Source organism: Psammomys obesus, unplaced genomic scaffold, assembly GCF_907164565.1.
Source record: "Psammomys obesus unplaced genomic scaffold, mPsaObe1.curated_primary_1811, whole genome shotgun sequence".
NCBI lineage: Eukaryota > Metazoa > Chordata > Mammalia > Rodentia > Muridae > Psammomys > Psammomys obesus.
In genome coordinates, this window is record NW_026589447.1 from 1,002,798 (window position 1) to 1,015,752 (window position 12,955).

Sequence of the window (12,955 nt, forward strand, 5' to 3'; positions counted from 1 at the left end):
GGGGGTGGTGGGAGATTGCAAGGGCAAAGGGCAGATATGAGGGGATGGGAGAGATGAGTGGGACTGGGGTGCTTGATGTGAAACTCGCAAAGAATCAACAACAAGTTAAAATAAAACAAAACCAAACCCCAAACAAAGGAAGAAAGCAGGCTGAGAAAAGCATAGGAAGAAAGCAAGCACTCTTCCGTGGCCTCTGTATCAGCTCCAGCCTTCAGGTTTCTGCCTGGCTTCTCTTCTCTCACACTCTTTCCTCCCAAGTTGTTTCAGTCAGAGGGTTTCATCACATTAATCCTAACGATAACTGAGACTCCATATATCCCTGTCTCTAATTAAGCTTCCTACTTGAGTTCCCTTTCCTATCCTGTGTCTTCTTGCCTAGCCTGACCTCTTTCTCCAAGACTCCCATTCCTAGTCTGTGTTTCCCTCCTTGCTAATTCTCCTTCTTCCTCAACTATGTGGTCCTCCTCAGCCAGGCTCTCTGTGTATATCCTGATTCTCTGTACCAATAGGCCATCTATCTGGTCCTCCCCTAGCAGTGGACTTGGAGAGGGGCATGGGAGGAGATGAGGGAAGGAGGGTGGGATTGGGAGGGAATGAGGGAGGGGGCTACAGCTAGGATACAAAGTAAATAAACTGTAATTAATATAAAAAATAAAACTTAATGAAAAAAGACCCATTCTAAAGGCTTTTTTTTTTCTTTAACAATCAGGGTCACTTTCCTTGTCCTTGCTCTCCTAATTCAATTATGTGTCCTTTCGTTGTCCAGTCTTTCACTAAGGCAACCCTCTGCCTACACCTTACCTTTCCCAGCTGAGAACTCTCCTCCCTACCCTGTCCAGAGCTACATCCCTCTGCTTCCCTTCCCAGCTGGGTCCTCTTCCCCAGCCTACTGCTTCTTCCCTAAAATCTTCCTCCTTGGTCTGCCACTCTTGTGCCCTGGCTCCTCTGTCCATCTGAGGCTCCATCCTTATATATACCCCAGACTAATGACCGTTCACAGGAGAGTGATGTCTTCAGTCTGTGTCCCTTGCCAAACTAGGCCTCCTTCTCGACCTAGGGCTAATTCTCCAACAAAGACTGCAGATACCTTTATTCCCTTCCTAGTCTACCTTTCTCTCCCCAGTGCCTTTTCCCCCCCAGTTGTGTCCCTATATCAGCCTGAACCCACCTTCCAAACCTGATGGTGATTTTATTCGTCCTCTATTCAATCGTCCACTTTGAAACTGACTGCTTTCCCCAGGAAAGCCTCACCTCCTTCCAGAACCCCTCAATAAGTTTGCCTAGTAAGTACACCTTGCCTCACTAGGTTGTCTGCCCTGATCATTTCCCCATCAAGAGCACAGACTCTTTTATCATCTGCTGTACCTATCCTACCTTGGCCTCTTACTTGAGTGACTTAATTACCAGAACAGTTCTCTGTGCATGGCTGGGGATGCCTTCCCCGGGAAGCCCAGTTCCCTGCCTTATTATCCAAAGAATCTCACCCTGGCCAGGACTCTTTCCCCAGAATTCAGTTTAGTTTTCAGCCAGTTTCCCTTTTGAAACCTGGACCCCCTCCCGGCCTGTTTCCTTCCTTTCCCTATATAACTCATCCTCCTCCCCTACTGGGAATTCTTCACCAGCCAGTGTCTGTGTCTTTGACCTTTAACCAGGCCTCTTTCCCCACCATAGTGTGCTGCCTCTTGTCAGTCAGAGGCCCTGTCCATCAACATCCCCTGCCTTAGCTGAGCAGACCACCACCCCATAAAGCACCTTTGCCATTTCTAGGCCCTTCAGTAGCTTTCACTCACTTCTTAGCCAGGACCCTTCCCTAAACCCCAATCCATGTCCTCTTCCCTAGCCAGACTTATTAAAAAAAAAAAAAAAAAAACCAAACCAAACCAAACCAGCAAAAGCAATACTTTATGGCCTGTTTCTCATTCTACCACCTTGTTCAGCTCGTTGAAACCTCCAAAACCAGCCTATACAGGTTTTCCCTGGGCTATGTCTGTCCTCAGCCTTCCCCCTCCTTCCCAGCAAGGCCTCCTTCTGTATATTACATCTTCTTTCCAAGCCTATTTTCTCCTCCCCAGCCTGTGCCTCCTCCCAGAGCTTGCCTCTCTTCTTCCTTAGCTTACAATCCCTTCACTGTACACAGTGCCTGTCCCTACAAAAGGTTCTTTTCTCACAGTGTACCCCAATAATTTTTTTTTTCAGAAATTGGCTAGCATCATCTATTTCCATAGTGAGAACTCTGTTGGGACTTTCATATTTATTTCAGAAACCATCCCGGAGTCGACTATAGTTCATTTCTTCCTTCCTGCCATGTAGCCCTGGCCTGGCTGACGTCTTGGAATTCAGGGCTCCTTTTCAAGCTCAGCAGAGAATATTAAAGGTAGCCCTTTCATGTGTTTCACTGAGCAAAACATCAACCCAGGGCATCCTTAGTATAAATTCTTCCCTAAATCCCAGCCTGGGAAACATTTCACTCCAGGCCACCACCAAAACTGCATGTGTATTACCCAAAGCCTCATCTGTCCCCCAGCAAACCTGCTCCTAGTTTTCATGAGCCCTTTCCTGAGGGCCATCTGGGATACCAACTTCATATGAAATCAGCTACAAAAGAAGTACAAACCAGGCATTTCAAAAGCTGCTTTTATTTTTAACATACAACTGTATGTTTTTAAAAACATACCAACTATAAGTTTTTAAAGTTACACACACACACACATATATATATATATATTATTTGAGAAAATTTGGAAGGGACAAATGTTTTGAAAAATTAATTTAAGTCACTTCACTGAAATACAGGAATGATTAATCTTAAAAATTGCTGCAAATCATTCCATTCTTGCTCTTCTTTTGCCACATTTAGAAATTAACAAATCTCTAACAGAAACAGAACTGTATAGTTCACTGCTTTAACTATATATAAAAACTAGATCAACTACTTTGGAACTTCCTGAAATCACTTTCAATACATATATATTTTTTCTCCCTAAAAAGCAAAAAAGTCACTAAGTTCAGATAATTCACATCTTTGGGATACTTAGACTACTGGTTCATTTAAATTGAATTCTGTATGTAACAGTTATATTTAGCTTTTACATTAGAAAATACATTTTTTTAGACCTTAGAAAATATCTGATCAACTAAAACCTATTTACAGCTTCACAAGTTTGAATGAAAAAAAAAAAAAAAAAGTGAAACAAGCAAATTACTCCCAGAAGACTTGTTCATAACCCAGGCATTCCAACATTGTTAAGAGCAAGTCACTTCAGTCACACAAACTCCACCTTTATTAAGGTAGTTGATAGAGCTGTAGGAAAAAAAATCCCACAAACTGAACCCTTGTACTAAATTCATTTCAACCAAGGTAAACAATAAGCAAAATCCCAAATTTCCATTTTCAGCTTAACATTAATCGAAACCCGACCAAGACAAAGGTAGAAAGGGTTAAATGAAGTTAAGACTCGGTCAAAGTTAAGCCTCTCTGGTGTCCCAGGGAGGTATTTTCTCATTCTCATGTCTCCCTCTCCCCCCCCACAAAATATGATTTAAAAAAACCTGAGAACGGAAAACAAACAAACAGACAGACAGACAAACAAACAAAAAACTCGAAACTGTGGAAAGGGGTAAATTTTAAGCATATCTAGAAAAAAAACAAAAACAAACAAACAAACAAAAAACAGCCAAGGAAAACAACTGCTCCTACTAAGCGCCACCACAGTTTCAAAAGTTCTCTCAGGAACTGCGGTGGTGTCAAACACAGAAGAAACATGGCGCCTAGGCGCTTCGAGCCTCCAGGCTCCGTCACTGCTGGAAACATCTAGAACAGGCGCGGTGCGGTGCAGCCAATAGCGCCAGCTGCCTCGATGGGCTTTACCGAATTGTAGTGCTCTCCGAAGTGGCAGGCGTAGTGCAGATAGACCAGTATGAGCGGCTTCCGTTTGTACTCCTCCCCGATGACAATGATGGGTGAGTTGGCTTGTACCACCTCGATGGGGGTCTGCAGGACATGCGACATGGCTCTCAGTTCCAGCTGGCCGCCCCACGAAGCCCTGTTCACTATGTCATCGCAGTACCTCAGGAAGTCCTCCTTGGTGTAGAAGTTGCCGACCTCCGGTTCGGTAAAGAAAGGTAAAAAGTCGTCGATGTGTTTCTTCATGTAGCAGGCTGTGCGGTAGCGGAGGCTCTCCACAGTGGCGTAGAACACCAGCTGGTCCTGGATGGCACGGTACATGCAGTGTCCGTCAGCAGGGATGGCCTTCATCTCCAGATTTCGGGCCGCTAGGATGGCCGCAACCTTCTCTTCCTCCTCGCGACGGAAGGTGGCCAGTTGTTCGGCCTGCTCCACCGGCATCCTCTCCTGGCGTCTTCTCTCCATGTTAGCTCTTCTTCGCTCGTGCCTTTTCTGGCTCTTTGATGGGCGTGGAGGCATATTCTCGAGATTCATCTTTGTGAAGTCAGCCGTGACCGATTCCACGCTGGTGTTCAGATCTTCAAATTTCTCCAGCTCCTGCTGGTGCCTCTGCTCCATCTCGGCCTCGAGGCGGGCAATGTCGGCGAGCAACTGCTTTCTTCTCTCCTTGTCGTTCTTTGGGACGGAATTTTTCAGGGCCTGGATGTGAGTTTCCAACTCCCTTTTTTCGCGGTAGTGGCGACGGATCACCCGCTGGAATTCCTTCTCGGTGTCATCCATAATACCAGTTGGAAGTGAGATTTGAGGTTCGGAGGAAAATGGAACAGTTCAAATCACCACAGAGGCTTAAACGAAGCTCTCTCTTTGGTGGCTGTGGCGCTCTGCCTGCCTCAGAGGCCGGTGGGCCCCCTTCCTGCTCACATTCCTCTCTGCCATTGGCTACTGCCGCTTGGCCACGCCCACAGCCACGCCTGGCTTTGTGACTGGCTGTTGAGAACTCCTCAGTAGGTCCTCATTAGACCCCATTGCGCCTCACGCCTTCGGTTTTAACGGACCGGAAAAGTCGTTCCTAGCCGTCTACTTTTCCACAAAGTGTACCATAACTGGGCTTGTAGAATTTTTTTTAGTCACTTCATTTCCAAGTTTGGACAGAACACAGGCACAGGTCGTGCTTGAGAACCACATGATAAATATCAGCCGATTGTGTTCTGACCCTGAACTTGGCATTTCTCTTTTGTGTCCAGGAGACGGTGTGGCTTTCTCTAATTTTTCAGGTTTCTTAACCAGTGAACTCATAATCTTTGTGTATCAGAACAAAGACATGTTTTTACATTCCTGGAAACAGAGCCCTTTTAATTTGTGTTTCAAAACTGACAAGTCCCATCTCGGAGTAAGAGAGCAACAAGGGGATCTCTCGGCTTGTGCTAAGAGAAATCACCTAACCGCCCCTTCTTATGGGCCCCCAGCCCCTACCTGGGCTCTCTAGAACATCCAGAAAGCACAAGTGTGTTCATCAGATCATGTCTTCCTGGTTCTTTTCAAAGGTTTGTTTCGGAAGATGTTTCAAATTTTCCGATAAAACAAAACAAAACAAACAAACAAACAAACAAACAAACAAACAAAAACCCCACCAAAACTCTCTTTCAAATGTGCTTTAATTGTGTTAATCTGTCTCTTTGCTTTTCTGTTCTTAAACCGGCCTTTCGATACTGCCCCATTCCCCACTTGAGAATCAGGTTCGTAACAAAAGCCTGTAATCCCAGCCCTTGTGGGGTAGGAGGACGAAAACTTTCAAGGTCATCCTGGGAGATGTAGTAAGTTTCCGGCCAGCCTGGGTTATGTTGAGACCCAAACCAAGCACACTGGACAAACACAATCAGTGAAGTATAGTCTCCTCTCAGGCTTTTGTGTAAACACAGGTCCGTATTTCTCTGGACAAAATGCCCGGGAATGAAACTACTATGCTGTATTCTAAGTGTATATATATATATACATATATATATATTTTTTTTTAAGAAATTGTTTTCCAGAAAGGCTGTAACTGGTACATTTTCACTCGAAGTGAATGAGTGCTCTAGGTTCTTTTCCGTTCTTACCGGCATTTGGTGTCGTCACTTTAAAAAAGCTTACACTGGTGTAAGTCTCATAATACTCTTATTATGGATTTAGTGTCCTTGGGTGTAATTTTTTTCAGCACTGTAGATGGAACCCCAGAGTCCTGCATGTACTAGGAATTTGTTGTACCTTGGTGGTCATTTAAAATTTTTAAATTTATTATTATTATTGTTATTAATGGTGGTGATGGTGGTTGGGGGATTGGAAGGGAGAGGCAACCACAGATTTTTAAAAAAAGAGTTTTTAAAACAAACATAACAATATTTAAAAGACAGCTTGATAACATGACCACTTATCAAAATAGTATTACAATGCCCATGATCTCCAACACCATAGGCATTTGACCAAGTTCTCAGTACAAGGCAAGGGATCCCTCCTAGGCTGCAGGCCTCAACTCCAATGAGAAAGTGCTTGGTTACCACATAGCCATCATGGTATTATTATTATTATTTTTAAAATTTTTTATTAATTACACTTTATTCATTTTGTATCCCCCCATAAGCCCCTCCCTCCTCCCCTCCCGATCCCACCTTCCCTCCCCTTTCTGCATGCATGCCACTCCCCAAGTCCACTGATAGGGGAGGTTCTCCTCTCCTTTCTGATCTTAGTCTATCAGTTCTCATCAAAAGGGGCTGCATTGTCCTCTACCGTGGCCTGGTAAGGCTGCTCCCCCCTCAGGGGGAGGTGATCAACGAGCAGGCCAATCAGATTATGTCAGAAGCAGTCCCTCTTCCCATTACTATGTAACTCACTTGGACACTGAACTGCCATGGGCTATATCTGTGCAGGAGTTCTAGGTTATCTCCACCATCATGGTATTATTGTACCTATTGTACCAGTGAGCACATCTTTCCTGGCCGGTTGGTATTATAGCATGCAAGGTCCAACACCAGCTAAGACCAGCACTCTTTCTCTCCTCCCAGAAGTTTGCAGAGCACCCTCCGGAACTATGAAAGTTATCTACCGGGGAGGAAGTTTCCCAGTCAGTTCCCAGATTGATTTATCTATGTCCTACAACCAAAAATATGTTTTTTGTTTTGGTTTTTTGTTTTTGTTTTTCAGATAGTGAAGTTTAGACTCTTCACTAAGTTTCCTCTTATACAGCCTCAGAAAGGAGACTCACTTCTAGCTAGGACTGGACATTTAGGCTCTTCGTGTCTCTGCCAGTATAGTGTGTATGGGTGGGCCTCATTAATACCAGCTGCAGGCATGACAGTTTCTGCTCCAGATTTGACCTTCCTTGTCTCCACACTGTCAGAGGATTCAAAAGGTTAAGGCATGTCATACAGCCTCATGAGAAGTCTGTGCTCCTCTATTTCTCTTTGCTGGTATGGGTATACGGATGGATGTGGGTAGGCCCACAAGTTTTTCTCCAATTTTGTCTGGTGGTTGCTGTCTGCATATTCGTGTCTCACAAGGTTAATGTTTTGTAACTTTTTTTTTTTTTTTGGTCTGTGCCTGTTAATGCTTTTGGTCATAATATTTTTCAGCTCCATGTCTGACATAGGCAAGAAAAAGAGGCTATTGCTGCCATTCCTCCCATCCTGAAAAATATAAGTAGTCTAATTTCTTTCTACTTTTTTTGACTTTTTTTAAATTTTTAATGATAGAAGGGAAAATATACCTAAAAGCGAAGCTTCTGGAAAAACCATTTGTTCTTCCCTGTCTTGTTCTTCAGATTTGACCTTGGCCTCTTGCCTGGCCTTGCATTTTAGAGACCCTGGCCTGGGTCTCTAAAGACATCCTTGTTGACAACAGTTTTGTCCAAGAGGATGTCCACAGAGTACCTTGTGGGCAGGAGGTGATTGTAGTTATAAACTTTCACAAAGGACTTGATCTTTGATCTCTTGGCGATTTTCTTCTTGCCCATGGCAGCTGTCACTTTTTGGGGATAGCGGTCGATTCCAGTCACCAGGGCATGGCTGTAAGGGCCGTCTGAGGTGCCATCATCAATATTCTTCACGATGACAGCTTTGCGTCCAGAGTAGCATAGGCCAGGACCAGCACCACTTTCCTGGGTTTCATGAACTCGCCCGTTTTGACAGCAGGCAGCCAGCACCCGGCAGAAAGGACTTCTTTCTACTTTTAAGACCCCTCTTCTGCCTGTTTTACATATAATGTACAGGACTGTAGTTGTAATAGTAAGGTGAGTAGAGCAAAAGATTTCAAGTACATATTTCTTTCTCTTATTTTAAATTACAATTATTTGTTTGTTTATGTATGTTTATTGAGGTGTGTGCAAGAAAGAGGTCATGGAAAGTTTGTCAAGGACAAAAAACAAACTGTCAAAGGACAGTTTTGTACAGTAATTTCCCTCTTTGTCCCCTTACAGGAATTCTGGGGACTGAACTCAGTTTATCAAGCTTTGTGACAAGCACTTCTACTCTATTTTTTAATTTTAATTTTTTTCATGAAATATTTTGATAATGTTTCCCCGCCCCCAACTCCTCCTAGGATTTACCTACCTCCTTACCCACCCAATGCTAAACACCTTCCCTCCTTGCCATTAATGTTTTAACAAAATACCACGAATAAAATTATTCTAACACTATTTTAGAAAAATCATTATGTTGATCCTGAAAGATAAATCTTTTGGGCTTTGATAGCTCAATACCAGTGATCAAGTCTGTCATACTTGTTTCCTGAAATCAAATTATTTTGTCACATTATGCAGAAGGGATCTTTCAGATCCTTGTAAATGCCGCACTTCATTGTGTGGATTTACTTCTGTGGCCTGGAGTACAAAAACACCAGCTTTGCAATGTTGGGCTTTACCCTCCATCTCTTTCTTGTGGTTAAGGGAACCATTATTGTAATATCCAATACACCTCCTCTACCTCTACACTGAGCTTTTGTTGTGCTCTTTTTTATAAAACTCTATTTTATTGGGGTCCCTTAAAGCCTCTCCCTTCTAATCCCCCCAGCCCTACGTAGGAGAGAGAAGGTCTGTGTGGAAAGGGGGTACTGACCCCTTTACTTCTCCTGGCTGTTTATTGTTGATGGGTTTTGGGGGGGGGCTATACAATTCTCTATCAACAGCAAACGCAGCAAGCAGTCTCCTCCAAGCTGCTGTGTTGAAACGCTTCTCTTTTTATGTCTCCAAGCCATCACACCTTCTGTCTCTGGTCTCTCCAAACTGTCATCACTTTCTCTCTCTGGGCTCTCATATTTATATCCCTGAGAGTCCTAGACTACTCCCCTCTCCATGCTGCATGAGGCAGACTTACCAACTGTCAAAGACCATGCCTTTCAGGAGGCATTTTTTAGCTGTGGACACATTAAAGCCCTAATTAAAATCCTTGGGCTTAAATAAAAACAAAATATATTAAAACAAAAACATATTTAAAGGAACCAAAATTTTCATTACAAGGTTTCCCCTTGCAACATACTCACACATATTGAAAATATAGTCTATGCTATTCCAACCAAGGACTATGCATGGAGATAACCTAAGACCCCTGCACAGATGTAGCCCATGGCAGTTCAGTATCCAAGTGGGTTCCATTGTAATAGGAACAGGGACTTTCTCTGACATGAACTGATTGGCCTGTTCTTTAATTACCTCTCCTTGAGGGGGAAGCAGCGTTACCAGGCCACAGAAGAAGACAATGCAGCCACTCCTGATGAGACGTAATTTACTAGGATCAGAAGGAAGGAAAAGAAGTCCTCCCCTATCAGTGGATTTGAGGAGGGGCATGCATGCAGAGGGTGGAGGAAGGGAGGGATTGAGACAGGGGGAGGGAGGGAACCATGGGGGGGGGGATACAAAGTTAGTAAAGTGTAATTAAAAATTTAAAAAAAATTAAAAAAAACTCCTAACCAAACCAAGCCCAGGGACAGATGATTTCAGCATAGAATTCTAACAGACTTTTAAAGAAGAGCTAAACATAATACTCTTCAAATTATTCCACAAAATAGAACATTACCAAACTTATTCTAAGAGGCAATAGTTACCTTGATACCTAAAGCACACAAAGACCCAACAAAGAAAGAGAATTTCATACCAATTTCTCTTATGAACATTGACACAAAAATGTTCAGTGAAATACTCACAAACCAGAAGGGAGAGACGGTGGGACTGGGAGGGAAGAAAGGAGGGGAATACAAGGATGTAAAGTGAGTAAAATAAATAAATGGAAAAAAAAAGAAAAGAAAATATAGTCTAATCTCTATAGCACAGGCTTTGCCTGTATAATTTGAAATAGATGAGCTGTCTTCTGTTTAGGCTTTTCTCTGAACTGAACTTTTAATAAGAAGTAGACAGCAGAGAATTCAAAATTACTTTTTTTAATAAGAAGTCCTGGAAGTACTATAGGTCACCTTGTCGACTAAAGGTAAGCTTCACCAGTCACTGAGATGGGGATGGCTGGACATTGCCAGTCAGTGAGATGGGGATGGCCGGAGATGGGAGCCTGTCTTGCAAGGGCCTATGATGACCACATGTGTATCTTGCATCTAAGGAAGTCAGTAATAAGTAGCAATTCCTTTCTTGTACCACACCTCCAATCCCTGCCTCCTAGTTCCTGCTTCCCCATTCCATAATCTCACATCTTCTTTCTCCCGCCCACTACTTTATCACCCCCTATAAAGGCCTTCAAAGACACAGTAATCGGTATTTTCATCATTTGACATATCACGGTCCTTGAGTGTTTTCGCACTGGGTTTTAGGCCCACTTCAAAGGGAGGTTTTCAGTGAGCTGCTGAAAAGAGTGTCCAGAAGGCCCCTGAGAAACTGTCATATAGAAGTCGTCATATCTAAGTCATCATCACTAGAGACAACGGTACACTGTGCTATTCTGCCTAAAGAGCAGGGGCGTGAGGAAAGCATGCCCTCTGTACTAGTACCCCAGCTCTTGGGCATCTGGAGAGTTACTGTCTTAGCAGGCAGAAGAGGGGTTATAGCATTGGACTGTAGATGTTGGAATGTGAATATTGAGGTATAGGTAATTGGGTAACAGAGAGCTAGCCTCACTGAAAGCTTTTGAGAAATCCCCGAGGATCTGCTCTTTCCTCATCCTCCCACCTATTCCCTAGGGCAATAAGGCCACAAGCTGTTTCTGTACTGCTTGGGCCTCTTTTCTGTATGATCCCCAACCTTGTTCCTGACCCTGTTTCTAGATTTGACCTGTTTCACCCATTCATTCATTCTGCTGCCATTTGTAAGCTGTACAACATGCCAGGCACTATTCTAGTGAGGTACTACCAAAATAACAATGAAGAAAGTAGATAGAGATCCGTAAGCTCAAGGAGTTTATAACTGAACAGACAGATGGAAACCAGGAACTGTAGAATGGCGCGGAACTTTTATGCCAGTCTGCACACCTGAATAGAAGAGGCAGTCACCTCCAGCCCTCTAAGTTGCCAGGGGCCTGCTTTGGTTCCTATGAGCTGAGATAGACCTTCATTGTGCCCCCTACATCATGAATCTCTTATTTGTTTTCTTTGTCAGGCCTCTGTCCCTGATCATGCTTAGTTTTCAAAATGAGAGAAATGGAAAAGTGACACTTGAGACAGAATACCTAACAGTCCTCCTCACTTTATAAGGGATGAGTAGCATAGGGATAGGTGGGTGACAGGCATGCAAGAATCCACCCCCTAACCCGGAACAGTGAAGACTGTTCAACAGGGCATAAGAGCTAGCCTGACCTTTCAGCAGCTGAGAAAATACGTGTGATAGGCAAACCTCCTTAAGCCACTAAATGGGATCTTCCACAGTGTGAATTCGAGTGTGTCACTTGCCTTGATCATATGATCCTGAGTCATAGGGTTGCCAAATTTAATAAATGAAGGTATAGAATTCTGTTAAATTTTAATTTCACACAAACAACAATGTCTTCATATAAGTATGTCCTATGCAATATTTTTTTTTCTGAAGCAGTGATATTTTAGAGCAAATTTATCTAGAATATTGCATGGAATATACTCAGACAACACTACTTATGGTTTATCTGAAATTCATATTTAATTGGTCTTCTGTTTTTTATTTGGCAATCATGCCTAGGTAAAGTGAAAATTGCTATGTAAGGAAAAGAATCGTTTTCTTTTTGGTCTATTTTGGGGGGTCCTAAAGCAGAACTGGTATGGGTTAGGCTTGGGTCCAAAGAAGGAAGAAGGCTTTCACTAGTAAGGGCACAATAAATGCCATGGGCAGGCCAGCCCCAATGGTGGCTCTGAATTGGAGATCGGTGGCTCTATTGGTGAATAGCTGTTTGCTTGGGCTTGCATGTACATCAGCTATCAAGGGGTAGGCGTTACCATGGTGACCCATACTATGCTTGGCTTTATAGTTATAGCAATGAAACAAACAAGCTATATAGTGATAATTAGCTCTGTGGCAATGATTCTAGAGCTGTTTACACTCCCTAGTATAAAGAGGGAGGGAAGGTCAGGAACCCTCACCTGGAACCCATCACTCATTCTTGGCCCCCAGCTCTATGTGAACTTAGTAGGTGCTAGATTCTAAGAGGTAGGTTAACTGAAGGTAGATCTCATCCGTGTGGCTTTTGTGAAGTCATCAAACATGCTGGGGTGGAATTTTTAGGTGACATGGCTTTTTCAGAGTCACTCACATTTTTGTAAGTAACCCTTACCTACACATCTCTAAGCCAAGTAAAATCCCCTAGTTGGGTTTGTGTGGAATGCTTTCTTGGTTCTGCCTTTTCTGCATTATCTAGAGTGAATAACCATTTTTTTATGTCTCCCCAGTAAAATGAACACAACAGTCTCAGAATTGCTAAAGATCTGTGAATGTAGAGCAGAGAAGTGATACAAGGAATAGGACTAATGGTTGGAAGGACCTATAAAGCCTTAGCCATTTCCATGGTGTTAGGATCAGGATAGATATGACAGTACTGAGCACATGTCCTTTTTTGGACAGATAGGAAGGCAGAGCTTCCAAATGTTTGTACTGTCAGTGTGAACTCTTCAGCGTCCAAC

General features: G+C 43.2%; 1 protein-coding gene and 1 pseudogene across 1 annotated transcript; both read right to left on the reverse strand.

Annotated features, from left to right (window-relative positions):
* Window positions 1–3,811: 3,811 nt before the first annotated feature.
* Otud6a (OTU deubiquitinase 6A) lies at window positions 3,812–4,684 on the reverse strand. Its single transcript, XM_055605041.1, has one exon. The coding sequence runs from the start codon at window positions 4,682–4,684 to the stop codon at window positions 3,812–3,814; it is 873 nt and encodes a 290-aa protein (XP_055461016.1).
* A 2,959-nt stretch (window positions 4,685–7,643) lies between these two features.
* LOC129675033 (60S ribosomal protein L27-like) lies at window positions 7,644–8,047 on the reverse strand (annotated as a pseudogene).
* Between the last annotated feature and the right edge of the window lie 4,908 nt (window positions 8,048–12,955).

Coding starts and splice junctions, on each gene's coding strand:
- Otud6a (XM_055605041.1), bottom strand. CDS start 4,684: ATGGATGACACCGAGAAGGAATTCCAGCGGGTGATCCGTCGCCACTAC.